Here is a 19,996-nt window from a genome sequence, read left to right on the forward strand (position 1 = left end):
GTGTTTCGGGGTAGGAGGGTACTGGGGATGAAACCCAGGAGCATTCCATTTCCGAGCTATATCTTCAGCTCTATTTTTTATTCTTTACTTTGAAACAGGGTCTCACTGAGTTGCAAAGGGCCTCACTAAGTAGCTGAGGCTGTTTGGGAACCGTGATCCTCCTGTCTCAGCCTCCCAAATGATAAGATTGCATGTGTGCGCCACTACACCCAGATAACGTCATCATTTTTAATGAATTTTTTTTTCAAATTGTAGAGTTGAAGTTCTCCAGTGTACTTATAATTAGTTATTTATTATAACTAATAAATAACTAATAAATAACTAATAAATAACTGGGAAATTTTGGATAGAATTCTAAAGCCAAACTAATTGAACTTTCCTACCTTATTGTCCTCTGGTTGAACTAAACTACTGCATTATACCTAAAAACTTATAAAATAATTAAGTTGATTTAAAACAAATTAAGAGTGCTAGTATTTACTACACACTTATCAAAGATGAAATACACTTTAATGTTGAATTTGTATTGTTAAACTCCTTAAATTAAATTACTGAAATTTATATTTCTTAGCTTTATGTCTATATAAGGAATAGTAGTCTCCAATTGTGATACACCTATTTACCATATTTTAAATTGAGATTAATCAATTAAACCTCATAACTGGGTGTAAGTCTCTACTCAAACTCTATTTTAGTATATGTGTATATGTTTTTCTATTGCTTCTAATATGTATAACACTCTATGACAAACTATTAAATGTTTTGGTCAACCAAAGAGAGAGAGAAATAACCAGCATGACTAAGAATAAATGAACTTGCAGTTATATTCAAAGTAGTGTACCATCTGGGTGGTTGTTGTTGTTGTTGTTGTTGTTTGGGGTTTTTCGTTGTTGTCATTGTTTTTGTTTTTGGTGGTACTGGGGTTCCTGGAAACCCTTCTCCAGGCTACACTCCCAGATCTATTTTGTATTTTTACAAAATACAAAATACAAAATAACTAATAAATAACTGGGAAATTTTGGATAGAATTCTAAAGCCAAACTAATTGAACTTTCCTACCTTATTGTCCTCTGGTTGAACTAAACTACTGCATTATACCTAAAAACTTATAAAATGATTAAGTTGATTTAAAACAAATTAGAGTGCTAGTATTTACTACACACTTATCAAAGATGAAATACACTTTGATGTTGAATTTGTACAAAAAATTTGTACAAAGAATTTGTACAAATTCTGTTCTAATATGTATAACACTCTATGACAAACTATTAAATGTTTTGGTCAACCAAAGAGAGAGAGAGAAATAACCAGCATGACTAAGAATAAATGTTTTGGTCAACCAAAGAGAGAATTTTTATATAGAATTTGGACAAAGGTGCCTTCGAACCTGTGCGATCCTCCTGTCTCCGCCTCCCAAGTGCGGGGATTACAAGCATGCGCTACCACGCCCGGCACATCTGTATAACATGTATTTTAAACATAAAACTAAAAGATTTATACCTGACCCTTGTTTTAACTTCCTAAAATAAGAAGCATCCTATACTTTTCATTGAAATAGAAACCTAATCCTAACAGCTCTTTTCTTTGTACAGATTTACTGATTACAATGTAGATGGGGAAATTGAGGTTGCTAGAGGGAGATACATGAGCTTCATAGGAAAGTTTAGATTTTTTAAAAAAACTTCAAGTGTAGGCCAGTTGAAACACAGCCTCTGAAAAGGACTTCTCAATATTGCGCTGAAGTCTAGAGCTAGAGAACTTTTTGTTACAAAATTTTGTTACAAAAATTCATCCCTATCTTTCAAAGTTATCAATTATAATGATTTCATCACTTCTATAACACAACCCCAAGTCCCAAACCAGCTAATTGTACCACTGTTTCCAGTAGCTGAACGTGGAGATGTCTCCTCTTTAATTAATGAAGATGTTATCTTACTAGCTTAAAGGTTTGAACTTCTGCATCGTCATGTAGAACCTCGTACATGGAGCTCAAAAAGAGTGCTGAATTCTGTTACAGCCAATATTTGAACAAGGAAAATGAGCCATGGTCTTTGCAAAGTCAGCTTTTTGCATTCTTCTTGGGAGCTCAGATGAAGCAGAGAATCCTTGAGCTCCACCACAGCAGGAACTTAGAAGATGTCCTTGGTTGGAGCAGCTCTCAACCAGGCCAAGTGATGGCAAGATGCCTTCAGTCCCTAAGTGGCTTGCTGCTAGTTCCCTCCTTCCTCTGTCCCTGCTGGCTTCACCTCCCACAGGGCAATCTTGGCAGAATAAAGTGCATTGCAGTAGCCCCACCAAATAGGCAACAGCCTATTAAAGATTTAGCATTTCAAATCAGATTCCACTTCAACTGATAGCAATGGCATATGGACAAAGAAGTCTGATAGTTATATCCACTTTTAAATTCAAGGACTGAAATAAAATTTATTTGTATTCCAAGACAATTCCTAACTGCAAATTATATCACTTAATAAAACAGATATAATCTCTATACTTCAACTCTCAACCTTTACCGTCTCTGCAAATGAGTCACATTCTTTAGAAAAAAGTATGAAGCCAAATGTTTTCTAGATACCAAACTTCTATTAACTCTTTTCTTTTGTTTTAAAAATTAGGTAATGGAGCTGGGCATGGTAGCGCACGCTTGTAATCCCAGCTTTCGGGAGGCTGAGACCGGAAGATCGCGGTTTGCGGACAGCCTCAGCTACTTAGTGAGGCCCTCTGCAACTCAGTGAGACCCGGTTTCAAAATAAAGAATAAAAAATAGGGCAGAGGGTGTAGCTCAAAGGTAGAATGCCCCTGGGTTCCATCTCCAGACCCGTAAGTAAGTAAGTAAATAAATAAATAAATTAATTAATTAAAATAAAAATTAAGTAATGGGTAAAATGATAGAGCTTCTGGACTCCTGTCACTTCCCCGGAGTGATGTGGTTGCACATAGCTCTTTTCTTCCCTGCTCCCAGGTTCCAGGTCAGAGATTTAAGAAAACACCTCTCTCTGAGGGCTGAAGACATAGCTGTAACTTTCCATTGCCTCCTCAGACTGGAACAATATTTTCTCTTAACAAAAAACAACTCCATGTTTTAGCCAGGCGTGGTGGTGCACGCTTGTGATCCCAGATTTGGGAGTCTGAGACAGGAGGATTGGGGTTCACGGGCAACCTCAGCTACTACTTATGGAGGCCCTTTGCAACTCAGTGGGACCATGCTTTAAAATAAAGACTAAAAAAATAGGGCTGGGGGTGCAGCTCAGAGGTAGAATGCTTCTGGGTTCCATCTCCACTACCGCAAAAAACCCCAAAAAACTAAAAACTAAAAAACTCCATGTTTATAGCTCTTGATATAATCTCACTTCATGAGTAAAACATACTTTCTCTTCCAATGCCATACTCTCTGGTGTTTGGTCTTTTTGGTGACTTTTATTGTACATACATATGTTATGCGAGAAATGCTCCTGGTATAAAATTTACAAAATACATATGGAATCAAAATGAAAATAAGCATTCACTCCCCAATAACTGTTAGTTTTATTGTTAATATTTAGTGTTTCTCTATATATTGAATATATCTAGTATTTATTAACAATTCCTGCACATATCTGCCTATATTTGCTTTCTTCAGAAGACTCAAAAATCAAATAATAATAATTCCTTTCTAAAGGATCTAGTAGTCCAATTTAGTAAAATAAAACACAGTTAAAGAAAAAAAGCAAGCAGTAAATAGTTATAAAGCTGCAGATAGTTTGCTGTAAAAGTTCAAATGTGAGAGAAACTGGTGAATATTTTATTTGAGGGATTTGGAAAAGTTTTTGTTTTGTTTTTAGTTCTTGGTAAAATCCTGACCATGGTGATATTTTATGATCCCATTGGCCTCCAGAGCAATAGATACAGAATCAGGCTACAATTCCACGAGTTCTAAATAAGCACCCATTTAATTAATCCTGGGTTGAGCACAGGAAGGTATTTGGAGAGACTGGCCCATTAGAGCTCATCTGGGCTGAGTTACCTCCCATACCCTCCTGCCTCACTGGTCACAGGTAACTGGCAAATCCAGGCAAGTCCATGTGGAGGCAGGAATCCGGGGCAGGGAGCGGAGAGCCACTAATGCTGCTTTTATCCTCAAGTCCTGGCCAGCACGGAGCCCACACTGGTGCTGCTCCTGCCCTGAGAGGCTCCAGAGCCCACCGGCCTGCTCCAGAACAACTCTACCTCTTTGGGTGTTACCCATCCACTCAGACCTGCCTAGTTCTTCCAGTGCTGTTTATTTCTCCAGGACTTACCTGTAAAATTTCCTGTCTCCTGAGCTCCATTCAATATGGACAAAATGGAAAAGTAAATAGACAAGCTTATTAAATAAATGATCATATTTTATATATAATCCAAGTAAATTAGGCTCCAGGGCCTGGTAGTGACTGTATGATTCACCCACAAAGCAAAGTACACATGTTTGTAGAAACCATCTTCCTCCTCAAGTCATAGTTCATTGTGTTCTACAAAAATAACTGAATATTCTAAAACTTGAAAGCTTTAGACCTGTAATTTTTCCTCTCTTCAAAGTCCTCTTCATCTCTGCTATTCATGACCTCTCTGTTATCTTTCTCTTAAGTCTCCAAGAAAGCTTAAACAGACTCTTCAATCTACCAACTCTTCATAATTAGACTTTCATCAGGACCCTACCAGGTTTTAATTTGTTTTGAGTCATGGAGTCATGGTGAAAGGGAATGGGGAAATAGGGAGGGAAAAGTATCAGAACCTCTCGCTTTGTGCCTCACTTCAGCAGTTAACAATACCAATGAGACTCTTACCAAGTACCTTCTTACCTTTTAGGTATTTGAACTCTATGGGTATATATTAGTCAATTTTTAGATCAGACATGGTCAATATCATTTCTAATTCAATTACCACATGCTGCCTATGAAAAAAATATCTTGTTTTCATTCTCTTCCATTATTTCATTCAACTATCTTCCTTAATAAGGTCAGAAAATAATGCAAGGCTTTTGAAATTTCTTTATCAGATCTGCAGTTTTCTGAAGCGAGCTGATTTCCATAGATCCCAAGTTTGACAACAGAATTATGTAGTAATTGTTTCTCTCTTTAATGATATCCTTGATTTCTCTTTGACACAAAGAGAAGGAACCAATTGAAAAACTACTACAACAATTCTTCAACCCATCACAGCAGTTTTCTCTTTGTGGTGATAAGAAGTTTCCATGAAAGTTTCTTCAGTTCTAAATATTCTTCCTCCATGTCTGATGAGGGCTTGCTGTCTAGTTTATAAGTGATGTCTTCCTCACATGGTAGGAGAGATAAGGCAGCTCTCTGGGGTCTCTTTTTAAGGGCACTAATCCCATTCATCTTGGTTCTACCCTCAGTACCTATTCACTTTCTATGGTCCCCACTCCTTCGTCCTATTGCATCAAGGATTAGACATCAACATATTAATTTCTGTAGATACAAACATTCAGACCATAGCACAGTCAAAGAGTTATGAGGCTTGTACAATAATCCAATAAAAAGATGTTGGCAGCTTACATTATGGTAGTAGCAATGGAAATTAAAGCTTTTAAATTCATATTTAAAAGCCATGTTATTTCAAAATCGTGTTAAAAGTACAATCAATAGGATTTAAGTAGTCCTTTGAATCTTCTTATGATGAAAGAGGAAAAATGAGACTGAGTCATAGTTTTGGTGCTTATTTGGGTAGATGGGACTTATGAAGGAAGAAATTCTGGGGTATGGGAGAAAGCAGGTGGTTCTGTTTCTACTATGTTGGGCTTGAGATGCCTGTGAGTCATCTAAATAGAAATTAAGAGGGTAGTGACATGAGTCTAGAACTCAGCAAAGAGGCTGGGCTGCAGATGGGTCTGTTTACCTGGAAGAAAGTCTAGGTGAGAAGATGGGTGGACTCTCAAAACAGCCAGCATTTAGAGATCATGGGGCAGGGGAGTGTGAGCAGAGAAGGCTAAAATGACGGGGCCTGTGAGATGACAAGTTTTTTTTATTCTCTTTTGAGAATAAGGTCATTATTGTTATTTGATCTCAAAAAGTCTCAAAAAAGCATTTCAAAAGGAGAGAAAAATCAATCTTATTAAATGCTGCTACAAGGCAGAGGAAATGAACCATTTGTTAAGACATAAACCATTGAAATGTGGGAGGAGAAGTACAGGGAGGGATAAATGAAAAAAATATATGATAATCTAGTTCTAGGAGCAAGAAGGTCACACTGGGGCCCCAAGGCCGTTACTGGGGCCTTGCTCGGGGACATCTATAATCTTTTTGTGGGTTATGAGAATGGCACAATCTAGGAACAACGCTAGCAAGAGTTGTGTAAGCAGATGCTCCAGAACAAATCCTGTGAGTGAACAGTGAGATGTTTGCATCCCAGGGAGCATGCTATGCCTCTGTCCCACGGCAGCCTAACATACCCACGTGGCTTCTGACTTGGAAAGTTACTTTGGCTAAGCTTTAGTGCCTTCTGGAGCAAGTCTTCCATGAGACAGCCCCTGCCAATGGTGCGCTACCAAGGAGGATGGCACTCCCTACGAGGGGAGTGTGATTGTTTGGCAACAGAATAGCAGAAGGGAGGAAAATAAGGCATCAATCAACAATGATGGTAGCAGAAAGCAGAGTCATAGTTATGCAGATAAAATGACTATGGGGGAGACTTACAGAGGTTCCCCTGGAGTGGGACTGGAAGGAAGCAGAGATCTGGACCTGCAGCAACACAGGCCTCTGGTTCAAAAGAAACTGATGAAAAGAACCGCAGTGTTGTGAAATCTCGTTAGAATACAAGGCCTGGTATTGAAGAAATGCTTCCATTTTGCATTTGGAAATGTAGGTTTGGGTGAAACTGCAAAAAGTGTGTGTCAGGTTAAAGAAATGTGGCTATATTTACTAAGAATGAGATGGCAGGAAAGTTAGAAACCAAGAAGGTGATGTGAAGTTTTGAATAAGCATAAAAGGAGACTCCAGTCAAGTGTTCAGTGTAGAGACTCACTTGGGATCCTGGCAAGAGTAGCAAAGTACTGTAGAGAAAAGATGCATGGGAATTTTATAAAATTAGCAAAATAGCCAACCGCTCCTGCTATCTTGAAGAGTTAGCATATAAAATATCTTCGTCTATTCTTTTCTAACCAAAATAACCTGATCTGAAAATAAAAGGTGAGCCAGGAATGGTGGAGCACACTTGTAATCCCAGCATTCAGGAGGCTGAGACAGGAGGATCGTGGTTCACGGCCAGTCTCAGCTACTTAGTGAGGCCCTTTGCAACTTAGTGACACCCTGTTTCAAAGTAAAGAATAAAAAAATAGTGCTGGTGGAATAGCTCAGAGGTAGAATGCCCCTGGGTTCCATCCCCAGTACCACAAAAAAAAAAAAAAGGCAGATATTCCACAAATGCACTTTATTTCTTGCTTGTTTGTTTGTTCATTTGTTTGGTTTTTTTTTTTTTTCCTTTTCTCTCCATACCACTTTTTTATTTTTGCTCTATTCCCTATGTTTCTATAGGCTTGGAGCAATCACTAAATATTCAATTTCTACAGAATGGAACAACCAAAAAATATTATGCTTAAAATTTCTGACCACACTTCAATGCCATTTGTATGAATTCATAAGGAAGGCAATTATTCAGATTTAACCACAGCTTCCAGAGTCTGAAAGAGACGTGGATGGTATGAATCATCTTTAATCAACTGTTCTAGTCCCAGCTTGAGTTTAGCTGCCTGGAAGCTTGAAATGGTGTTCTCCTCACTAGGGCAGGGTCCAGTCAGTTAGGGTTGAGTTGCTGCACTGGATAAGATTCCTTGCATGGATTCATATAGAAAAGAACTCTTTCTAAAATACAGCAAAAACAGACTAACCAAATTGCCCAACCTTTCCTTGCCTTGAGCCACTGTACCTGTAGGTTTTCAATGTACACACTTCTCTATCTTTTGCTCACACATAAAATATCACTTAAGTGCTCCCCCAAATATTCTTTTCTAGTAGAGACATGACAAATATTTAATTTAAATAAGAAACCATTTTTATGAACGTATCACAGGAATAAATCATTAATGTTATTCTAATGTTTAGGCCATCCTCAGACTGACTTAAAGAGGGCAGAGAGAGGACCACGATGACTCACCAGTACCCCTCCTGGATCTTCATCAATGAGAGGACATTCATAACCAGGTAACCACACACCTACATTTTATATTATTGTACTTGCCAGCCATTTTGCTCTAAAAACACGGGGTTAACATTTCCTGGTAATGTGAAGACTACAAGGTGAGCAGGTTTGGGCTAGAAATCATTTGTAGAATATACCACTCAAAGTTTTCTAAACATGATATATGATTGACAAGACCAATAATATGAATCACTTGAGACACTGGTTAAAAAGTTGAAGTTTGTTCTTGAAGACCACTAAACCATACTTTCTCATGGAACAATCACTTGTGCTTCATTAATAATGTTTTATTTTCCTTAAGAGCTTTGTTTTTGCTTTAGTAGTTGCAATAATTCTGCAGAGCAGTCTTATGTGAAGGACCTGAGATTTTTCCTAAAAGACACACCCAAAGGATTAGCTCAGGGGCCCAAACCACCTGTCCTGTGCTCGCCTCTACCGTCTTTGCCCCTCAAGACACTCTTCATCTTCACTGTCCCTCTTGACATTAAGTTTTGCAATATGTGGCCAACATCCCTGACTCTTTTCTTATTCACAGTAATAGAATCGTGGTTTAAAATGGTAAGAGTCAAGATGAGAGCTAAAGCAGGCCAAGATAAGGCAGAGGCTAAGGAGGGGAAAGACAAAAGAGTAAAAAAATAGCAGTACAGAAAAATGTGCATGCATTCCTCCTCAGACCCAGCCCCTGCTCAGTCATACAAGGAGTGAGAAAGGAAATAAAATGAAATGAGACAAGGGTCTCTCAGATTCAAGACTAACCTCAGAAACTATGCAAGACTTTATTTCAAAACATAAAGTAAAAAGGGCTCGGGGTATAGCTTGGAGGTAGAATGCCCTTTGGTGTTCCATCCCTGGGGTGGAGAGAGAGAGAGAGGGGGGGGGAGGGAGGGAGGGAGGGAGGGAGGGAGAGAGAGAGAGAGAGAGAGAGAGAGAGAGAGAGAGAGAGAGAGAGAGAGAGGGAGGGAGGGAGGGAGATGATTCAGAGACATGGGTGTGAAAAATGCATGGTGTGCAATGGGGATGCAGAGGGAATAAATATGGTCCAAGAGGGAATTAAAAGAAACAGCTGGAGAATAAGGATGAGAAGACAACATTCAGATAAACGCAGAGAGTATTCCTCTATCCGTTCCTTAAATATTTACTCACTGCTCACTGTGGACAGAGACTCTTCTGAACCTGAGCATTCAGCAGTGAACCTAGAAAGACCCTACTTTCATGAAGTTGCATCTTATGGGGGGCACAGTTCCTAGGAAAAGTAAATGCTGAAAGGTATGGAGAATAAAAATATAGGAGAAATAATAGTTAAGAATGCTGGAGGCAGAGTGGGAAGGGTTCCCATTAAGATGGCACATGCTTGTAATCCCAGCATTTGGGAGGCTAAGACAGGAGGATTGCGGTCCATGGACAGACTTAGCTAACTTAGGCCGTTTGCAACTCAGTGAGACCCTGTTTCAAAAATAAAGAATAAAAAATAAGGCTGGGGGTGTAGCTCAGAGGTAAAATGCCCCTGGGTTCCATCTCCAGTACCATAAAATTTAAAAAAAAAAAAAAGATTGACTTCATCTAAGATGTCCAAGAAAGACCTCCATGAGGAGACAGCATCAGAGGGATGGTAGGATACCTAGAGATTTGTGCTGGGAGCATGACCAGGTGAAGGGGACAATCCATGGCCCTGAGGCAGGTGTGTATCAGTACGTATGGAGGAGGCCACTGTAGAAGAATGGAAGGAGAAAAGCAGTAGAGAAAGGTGAGGCCAGAGACCAAAAGGGGCAAAAAACGTGCAGGGCTTCAAAGGCCATTATGTGACTTGACCTTTCGCACTAAGTAAGACAAGAAGCCATGGAAGGATATTGAGCACATGGGTGACAACATCAGTTTGGCTACTGTGTTAGCGATCAGTTAAAGAGGGGGCAAGAGAGGAAGCAGAGAAGTTGTCATGGATCATAGTCCAGGGTGGAGATGATGACAGCTGGGACCACTGCCTGCCTTCATCGCTTCCTGCATGGATGCTTGGCATCCCTGGGTAGACTGCAAACCCTTTGAGGGTAAGGCAACATCTTTTGCATCCTGTTTCCGAAAGTGGGGCACTAGGATGACTTTGGTATGTGAAATGGTGTTTGTTTGTTTTGTGGTACTGGGGATGGAACACAGGAGCATTCTACCTCTGAGCTACACCCCTAACCCTCTTTTTTTTTTTTTTTGCGGGTTTGGGGATGGAACCCAGGGACATTTGACCTCCGAGGTACACCCTCTGCTCTATTTTTTATTCTTTGTATTTGAAACAGGGTCTCACTAAGTTGTGGAGGGCCTCACTAAGTAGCTGAGGCTGTCCGTGAAACTTGATCCTCTGGTCTCAGCCTCCCCAATGCTGGGATTACAAGTGTGCGCCACCACGTCCGGCACCCCCAACCCTTTTTAAAAACATTTTTTTTGCAATACTGAGGATGGAACCCAGGGGCATTCTACCTGTGAGCTATACCCCCCAGCCCTATTTTTTATTCCTTATTTTGAAACAGGGTCTCACTGAGTTGCAAAGGGCTTCACTAAGTAGTAGCTGAGGCTGGCCTCAAACCATGATCCTTCTGTCTTAGCCTCTCAAATGCTGGGATTACAAGCGTGCACCACCACGCCTGGTTTGAAATACTTTTAAGTGAAACACACACAGCATGTTTTATTTGAACATTTATGGAGAAGTATTAGGAAAATGTAACTGGGACATGCAATTTTTGTTCCCAAATAGTTTTGCTCAGGACAACTGAAATATACTTAAAAGAAGTCAGTTAGAAAATGATTAACAGTAAACAATACTTTGACCTAAATTATAAAAATCATATATAAGTAGTTGAACAGCACTGCCATTGCTCTAGAGAGAATGCATTCACCTTTCTTACAAATAGCCTTAAAAACTATATACAACTAATATTTTGCTTCTGAAAATAATTTCATTGATACTTTCTAATAATTAGCAATATAAGAAAAATTAACACATCTTAAGAACCTATGTACATTCCCATTTTATCATTTGCAATGAAATATGTCACAGTAAAATCACATAGTTTCGGAGGATATTTCCAAAAACGGGTCTGAGATTCCAATAACCTTTCTTTTGTGTTGTATTTTGAATTGACAGAATAAAGGACTTGTAGTTTGAGTACTATAACCAGATCCTCTTTCAGTCTCCAGTATGCATATGTTAAATGAGGTCCAAATGGCAAAGTAAAATTACTGTAACAGTGAAATTTCACAAACACCAGACTCAAAGATATCATGTCTATGCCGGGCGTGGTGGCGCGCGCTTGTAATTCCCGAGCCTGGGAGGTGGAGAAAGGAGGATCGCGCAGGTTTCGAAGCCAGCCGCGCTGGCTTATGAGACCCTGTTTCCAAATAAAATATAAAATAGGTCTGGGAGTGTAGCCCGGAGGTAGAAGGGTTCCATCCCAGTACCACCAAAAAAAAAAAAAAAAAAAAAAGCCTAAAAACTTGGGCCACCTGCTTCCAAATCAGGTGTATGTGGACAGTACAGACTCTGGGCTCCACCCCAGAACCAGTGAGGTGATTTTGAGGTATACAAGAAGTCTGACAACTTCTCAGGAGAAGAAAGGATTCACCTTCTGAGAACTTCTGAACTCCTGACATACACAAAATTCCTGGAGCCAGGGGAAATCTCTGCAAAACTGTCACCAGAAACAATATCACTGGCCCACTGTGACATCCAACATGCCACAAATCTGGCGAACATCCTCATGCGTTTATCACCTAAATATTCTTTCAGCTTCCTGTGTGCACTAGGTATTGTAATAAGCTAGATAGAAATTATCAGCTTATTAGGGGATTTTACATTTTTCCTGCACATGAAAATAATAGTATAATTAAATCTGTGAAATCCAAGTTTTGGTGTCAGCAAGTTTCATGAGAGTTACAGATGATCAATGAAATAAGAGGTCTTGATATTAAGGGCACCACAGACAACATAACATTTGTGTCTCAGTACTGATGAGGGTTTTCCGAGGTTAGAAAGTTCTCTGGCTGAAGGGTTTGGGTGTTGGTTAGCCTCCTGCTCAAATGACTAAAGCTCTACTTTTTGCTTTATTGTCCAAGATCATCGCTATTCTTCTCTTCCACATGGTAAATATTCTAATCTATTATTTTTTAATTTTCGGTAGTGGGGATTGAACCCAGGGGCACTCTACCTCTGAGCTACACCCCCAGCCCTATTATTTTTATTTTGAAACAGGGTCTCACTAGGTTGATGAGCGTCTCACCACTTGCTGAGGCTGTCCTCGAATCTGTGATCCTACTGTCTCAGTCTCTCAAGTAGTGGGATTACAAAAATGTACCACCATGACTAGTTTATATTCTCATATTAAAAAATGGTTCCCTGAGCTGAATGCAGTGGCACGCGCCTGTAATTCTAGTATTTAGGAGGCTGAAATAAAAGGACTGCAGGTTCGAGGCCAGCTTCAACAATTCAGGGAGACCTTCAGCAACTTAGTGAGGAGTCCCTGTTTCAAATTAAAATTGGGCTAGGGGTATAGCTCAGAGGTAGAATGCCTCTGAACTCTGTGTCTAGTCCCCAGTACCAATATATATTTCCTGAACACAGTTGCTTTCAAAGTACTTTCATTTCAGGCTGTAAGCTTGAAAGCTGAAATTAGGGCACAACGGTAGAGAGTAAATGCCAGTCTTGTATTAAAAAAAAAAAAAAAAACAAAGTAAAACAAAAACAGGAATAAAAAACAAGAACTTGGAATCCAGCTTCAAATGCAGATCAGATTTCACTCTGGGAGCCAGACTTTTTCTGCTCCTTAGGAACCTGATCTAAACCCTGCAGGCTGAGACTCTTCCAACACAGCTTGAAGGGCACGTGCGCATTCCTGTCCTGAGTAAATAAACGTAATTAACATGATGTAATAAATTTTAGCAGCAAGTGCATTATTCCAAACAGTTTCTCTTTCCAACTTTGCTAGCCAGAACCCTTTGTTGAAACAAAGGAAAGAGACACCTGCACCTCAAAGAACAAACCAAACACAAGAAGCCAGTGTTTCAGAGGCCACCTCCCTGGCTGGTCCAGCCTCCGGGCGGGGATGCCTGCCAGGTTCCAAGCCCAGGGGCTTCTCCCCATCAAAAGAACAGGAGCAAACAGTGTCCTGCAGCAAGTTCTAAAGACAGGGTTATGAAGAGAGGGCATCATGCTCCTGCGGGCCCTTGGAACTCTGTCTCTAAGGATGGGAGAGCGCTCCCTGACATGTTTTTTATAAGCAGTCAAGAGTTTAAATTAAGCCAGAGGCAAATGGTTTGAATCATGTGCTTAGTACTATCTTCTTTAAAAATTAGAATTCTTAGCCTGGCGTGGTGGCGCACGCTTGTAATCCCAGCATTCGGGAGGCTGAGACCTGGAGGGTCATGGTTCGCGGACCGCCTCAGCTACTTAGTGAGTCCCTCTGCAACTCAGTGAGACCCGGTTTCAAAATAAAGAATAAAAAATTGGGCAGGGGGTGTAGCTCGGAGGTAGAATGCCCCTGGGTTCCATCCCCAGACCCGCAAAAAAAAAAAAAAATTAGAATTCTTTCTACATGGGGATTGCTTTTAGAAGTTTACATTGTTCTACCAGGAATGGTGGCACATGCCTGTAATCTCAGTACTAAGGAGATTGAGACAGGAGGATCTCAGGTTCACAGCCAACCTCAGCAACTCACTGAGCCCCTCCACAATGTAGTTAGACCCTGTTTCAAAGTAACAGTAAAATAAGGCTGGACTGTAACTCAGAGGTTGAATGCCCCTCGATTCAATCCCCAGTACCTCACACATAAAAATTGACATTGTACTTATCTGAAAGTCCAGTGAAAATAAGTTATTATTTTTAAAAAACCCGTATAACAAGGCAGGCATGGTGGAACATGCCTATAATCCCAGGACTTGGGAGGCTGAGACAGAAGGATCACAGGTTCAAGGCCAGCCTCAGCAAACTTAGGGAGGTCCCTCAGCAACTTAGCTAGACATTGTTTTCAAATAAAACATAAAATAGGTCTGGGGGTGTAGGTCAAAGATAGAATGCCTTGGTTCAACTCTGGTACAAAAAAAAAAAAAGAAAACTGGATTATGCATATATGACTATATCACAAATAGTCAATAATAATACTGCCGGGGGTGTGAGGAAAGGATATTTATTAAGCTTTCTTTATAACTGATATTTTTCAATAAGCACATATTGTCAAAAATCATTGAGTATATCAGTATAATAATGAATTATTATTCCCAATAAATTACAGCACAATTGCCTATTTTTTTTACTTCAGTTGGTTTAAAACAATAAACTCTTTCCAAGATATACTAAAAAAACCCTTTCCATAGAAAGTCTGATGAAGTCAAAAGCCAAAGACTCTAGAAGTATAATATATGTATATAGTTCACTTGACTCTCTGGATGTGTTAATTACACTAGTGAAAAAAATTCAGGGTTCAGTTTTCTACATTTTACTCCCTAAAATAATGTAGTGCCAGCCAGGCATGGTGGCACATGCTTGGAATCCCAGCGTTTGGGAAGCTGAGACAGGAGGATCATGGTTTGCAGCCAGCCTCAGCCTCAGCTACTTAGTGAGGCCCTTTGCAACTCAGTGAGACCCTGTTTCAAAATAAAGAATAAAAAATATAGGGCTGATGGTATAGCTTGGAGGTAGAATGCCCCTGGGTTCTACTCCCAGTGTAGTAATAATAATAATAATAATAATAATAATAATAATAATAATAGAAGAAGAAGAAGAAGAAGAAGAAGAAGAAGAAGAAGAAGAAGAAGAAGAAGGAGAAGAAGGAGAAGAAGAAAGAATAGAGTGCCTACCATGAGCCAGAAGCTGTACTAGAAGAGTCAGAGACAATGGGGTATTCAGCTTTGAGCAGAACAGACAAGGAGCTCAAAGAACTCACTCTCCCAGAGCTCCCAGTCAGAAGCCTCAGATCTCAAGCTCAGCATCCAGCAGAATCACCAGGCCGGCTTGTTAAAATAGAGCATGGACCCCGTCCCCATGTTACCGAATTCTGGAACCTGCCCCAATTTGCTGAATCACATAATTGGCATTAGCCTTTGGGAAGAAGGAGAAAGAAATTTATTGATTTGCTAACAAATTAGAGAAGCCAGTGAGCGTAAGCATTCAGGAACAAGCCCTGGATTCTCCCAAAACAAAGAAATCAAGTCTTTTGTGTCTCTGTGTGTGTGGTACTGGGGATTGAACCTAAGGGCATTCTACCTCTGAGCTACACACATAGCCCTATTTTTTTTTTTTTTTGGAAACAGAGTTTTGCTAGTTGATGAGAGTCTCACTACTTGCTGAGGCTGTCCGAGGACCTGCAATCCTCCCATCTCAGCCTCCCAACAAGTCCATTATAAGAGATAGCTCTTCAGGGTCATGCCGGTGTCTTATCAGAAAGGATGTAATCTTAATCGTATTTCAGTGTTCTTTGAATCAGTTTTTACTCAGATACTCAGGCCAGGGACATGCAGGTATTTATGTTTAAGTCTTCCCAGAGTCAGTTCTTACTTAGATCTACAGGTGCCAGTCATGAGGTGCTGGTTTCTTATCAGAAGGGATACAATTCACATCTGAGTCTTCCTTGACTCAGTTCTTATTCAGATCCTCACGCCTGGGTCATGCTGGTGCATTTATCAGAAGGGACAGAAATTCAGATCTAAGTCTTCCTTGAGTCAGTTCTGTTCCATAGAGGCTGAGTCTCCTACCAGTAAACAGATAAGAACATGTTATTTGATAACAGGGGATAAAGGAAAGGGGAAGGACAATCCAGAAAAATGTCAGCTTTGAAACAGGCCGTCTGTTTGCTGTCAGGGTAGGAAGCAGGCTCTGGTTACACCCAGGCTGTGTGACTCAGTAGGTCTGGGAGGAGTACGTGCATGTCTAAGCTCCCAGGTGGTACATCTGGGAATCTCACTCTTAAAGCTGCAGGTCTAAAAGCCTGAAACGGAAACCGGAGTTCTGAAGGAAAGGAACCTGGTTCTAGGAAAGAATAAAGACTTAATCTGAAAGGGGGGGACAGGAAATCGGTCTCCCTAAAAACTATGTATTTCCGGATGTGATGGCGCATGCTTGTAATTCCAGTACTTGGGAGGCTGAGACAGGAGGATCGCAGGTTCAAGGAGAGCTTCAGCAAGTATTGAGACTCTCATCAACCTAAGGAGATCCTGTTTCCAAAGAAGAAATAAAATCAGGCCAGGGGTATAACTTGAAAGTAGAATGCCTCTGGGTTTAATACCCAGTTCCACAAAAATAAATACATACATACACACACACACACACACACACACACACACACACACACGATGTATTGATGAAACAGGGCTGTCTCCTCTTACAGGGTTCTTGTTCAGTGGATTTCGGCAAATGAAATCTAAAGACTAATGAAGGATATAGAAATATGAAAGTTTAAGTTAAGAAAAGATAGAAGACAAAAAAAATCTCCCTCCTCACAAAGGGGATCCCCGAAAGAAAATAACCACTGAAACTCTCGAGCAATGGGCTTTTAAATCTTACTGAGGTTCCCTATCTGATTTTTGTTTGTTTGTTGTGTTTTTTTTAGTGGTACTGGGGGTGGAACCCAGGGGCTTTTTCTACCTCCGGGTTTTACTCCCAGACCTTTTTTGTTTTATTTGGAAACAGGGTCTCATTAAGTTGCTGAGAGCCTCACTAAGTAGCTGAGGCTGACTTCAAACCTGTGCAATCTTCCTGTCTCAGCCTTCCAAGCACTGGGATTACAAGCGTGCACCACCATGGCTTCCATCTGTTCTTTTATGATTGGTCAGAATTTGATTTGGGGGAACCAATGTCTTTTGACCAAGTCAGTCCTTAATTTGAATTGTTATCTGGTGGGCTGGTGCCCACTGGTCTCTCACCTCCCTGCTCACCCCCCCCACCTCACAGAAGGGGACCCATATGGTCTTTTAATCTCTCCTGTCCCCAGGTGCTCTGTCTGCCTCACTGAGATCTGAGTGGTGGGTAACAAGGTTCAGGGGAACGAGTTGGAGCCCATTCCCACACAGGAAGTCAGCCAGAGTCCTATGGCCAGGGCCACAGAGTCCCAGCCAGTGGAAGGTGACCAGGTAACTGTGGTGCAGGACACAAGAAAACGTTCCTAAAAGGAGGCTAAAGCCAAGCATGGTGGCACAGACCTGTAACCCCAGTTCTTGGGAGGTGGCGCTAGGTTTGAGACCAGCTTCAGCAACTTAGTGAGACCCTGTTTCAAAATAATAAAAGGGCTAGTGTATAACTTGGAGGTAGAATGATCCTGGGTCCAATCTTAGAGGTAGAATGAGCCTGGGTCCAATCTTGAATACAAAAAAATAAAATAAAATAAAAGAGGAAGCCTGTAATTCCAGTACTTAGGAAACCGAGACAGGAGGATTGCAGGTTCAAGACCAGTATGCAATAATTTACCAAAATCCTGTGTTTTTTTTTTAATTTATTTTTATTTTTTGCAGTACTGGGGATGAAACCCAGAGGCATTCTACCTCTGAGCTGCACCCCCAGCCCTATGTTTTTTATTATTTATTTTGAAGCCGGCTCTCACTGAGTTACAAAGGGCTTCACTAAATAGCTGTGACTGTCCACGAACCCCGATCCCCCACTCTCAGCCTTCTGAGTCCGGGGATGACAAGTGTGCACCACCACCCCCAGCTCCTGTTTTAAAATAAAAAATAAAAAGGGCTGGGGTGTAGCTAAGTGATAGAATGTCCCTAGGTTTCAATCTCCAGTACCAAAAATAAGCAAATAAGTAAATAAATAAAAAATAGAAAGGAGGCTAAGGAGGAAGTCAAGAGAGGAACCACACAGGACTTGATATGCTACAATAATTTGGGGGTTTTATCCCAAGAAAATGAAAAGTCTTAAAGATGGTAAGCAAAGCAGATGATCTGGTTAGACATAGTCTGGATATAGTGTATACAATAGATGGGGATGCTTAGAATAGAAAGGAAGAGGCTGCTTAATGTATTTTTTTTTTTTTTTTTTTTTTTTTTTGGTCAGGAGTAAGGAGAATCAGTGGCCAAAGTTGTGGCAAAGAAAGTACAACTCACCACCACGGTGGTCTCTGTGGTTCTGTACATTTCTATATCCCAGCATCTATTACATTATCTGTCACGTCGGGAGCGCTCCCACCTCTAGGCCACACTCACGTTGGTGGCTCCGAGACTCACCTGCCTCTCTGGTGTTTCCAGCTCTCCATTAAAAACCCCAAAGCTCTGTGAGGCTGGAAGGCTTCTCAGTGGAGTAAATAAAAAAAAACTTCATTAAGCCGGGCGTGGTGGCACACGCTTGTAATCCCAGCACTTGGGAGGCTGAGACGGGAGGATCGCACAGGTTCAAAGCCAGCCTCTCGCCTGGTTTAAGAGAGAGACCCCGTTTCCAAATAAAATATAAAATAGGTCTGGGAGTGTAGCTCGAAGGTAGAAGTTCCCTGGGTTCCATCCCAGTACCACCAAAAAAAAAAAAAAAAAAAAAAAACTTCATTAAATAGAATAGAGAGATCATTTCCCCTTCCCAAGGCAACAAGAAGCCTCAGACTGTGACGCCAGGATAGTGACCCCCAGCGAGCGCCAAAGCCCCGAGCTGCTCACACACACTCGGTGTTATTTTACAGCCAGCTCGCGTCTGCTCCAGCAATGGCTCGTGCCGTGTGGCACACCTCTGTTTACTTTCCGATTGGCTGGTTTAAAAACATCTGCAAGAAAAACACGAAATGGAAGAGTACACCAAGGGTGGAGGAGAAGCGAACCCGAATGCGAGCTGGGGACCGACTTTGCTTCGTCCTCTCATCTCTACACCCAGCCTCCCAGCAGGTGCAGTCAGCTGCACTTCCGAGCCCAGCCGCTTTCCGCCATCCAGCTGCCGCTGCGCTAGCTCTGGGCCGGGCAGTTGCAAAGGCCTCCTACGCCGCCACCTGCTTCCATTCTCTCCTAGCATCGAGAATGTTTCTGTGCGGTATAAATCACATCTTCCTTCTTGTTTAAAACTAATTGGAAAACCCAGAATCATTCGCAAATCCTTTACCATCATCTCTAAGGCACGGAGCGCCTTTATAACCTCACTTTGAGCTACTCTTCTTTATCTTCTTCAAACACGCCAAGACTAGTCTGGCCTACAGGACGTGACACTTGCTGCGCCCGCCTAGAAACTCCCCTTATCTCTTTTCAGGGCTGGCTCCTTCCCGGTATTGAGCTACACATCCAGCCCTATTTCTTTCTTTCTTTCTTTCTTTCTTTCTTTCTTTCTTTCTTTCTTTCTTTCTTTCTTTTTGAAACAAGATCTCACTAAGTTGCTGAATCTCTCCCTAAATTTCTGAGGCCAACCTCCACCTGAGAGCCTCCTTTCTCAGCCTCCAAAATACTGGGATACAGGAGTGTACTACAAGGAGCACGGCTCTCTTGACTGAAGTAAAAAAATGTAAATCTTAATTTATCAGGAAGCCCCGCATTTTGTCTAACTCTCGTGGCTTCAGAGTCCCGGGGAGGGTGCCCGCACCCAAGTGGCTGCCCTTTTGAGGAGGAAAAGGTCCCAACTTTCCTAGCAACTCCCCTGAATATCATTACTGAGGGTGGTGGAATCTGTGATGTGCTTCCTCTGAGCACTTCTAGAGGTAGGTTAACTCCTAGAGTTTGTGCAGTCGATTAGTGATCTAGTCACACACTCCATTCCCAGCACATAACTGTCCTCAGGGAAGCTCTTGGTCATTTTGAAACTTTTCTGTTTTCTGAACATTCCTTTCTTCAAGACTGTCCCTACAGAAAATGGCCCCAGGGCATTCAAGGGACAGAAGTTTCCACTTCCCTCAAC

The 19,996-nt window shown here is 41.2% G+C and overlaps 1 protein-coding gene across 1 annotated transcript in view; it reads left to right on the plus strand.

Moving 5' to 3' along the window:
- Positions 1 to 1,982: 1,982 nt before the first annotated feature.
- RASSF6 (Ras association domain family member 6) overlaps positions 1,983 to 19,996 on the plus strand; it is a gene marked incomplete at both ends in the record, with an annotated part of 48,580 nt that continues 30,566 nt past the window's right edge. The window contains 2 exons of the mRNA XM_080697220.1: positions 1,983 to 2,145; positions 8,096 to 8,171. Coding sequence (XP_080553346.1) covers positions 1,983 to 2,145; positions 8,096 to 8,171 — 239 coding nt within the window. The remainder of the gene's footprint in view (positions 2,146 to 8,095; positions 8,172 to 19,996) is intronic.

The sequence above is a fragment of the Muscardinus avellanarius genome (genome assembly GCF_963383645.1).
Source record: "Muscardinus avellanarius genome assembly, chromosome: 6".
Classification (NCBI taxonomy): Eukaryota; Metazoa; Chordata; class Mammalia; order Rodentia; family Gliridae; genus Muscardinus; species Muscardinus avellanarius.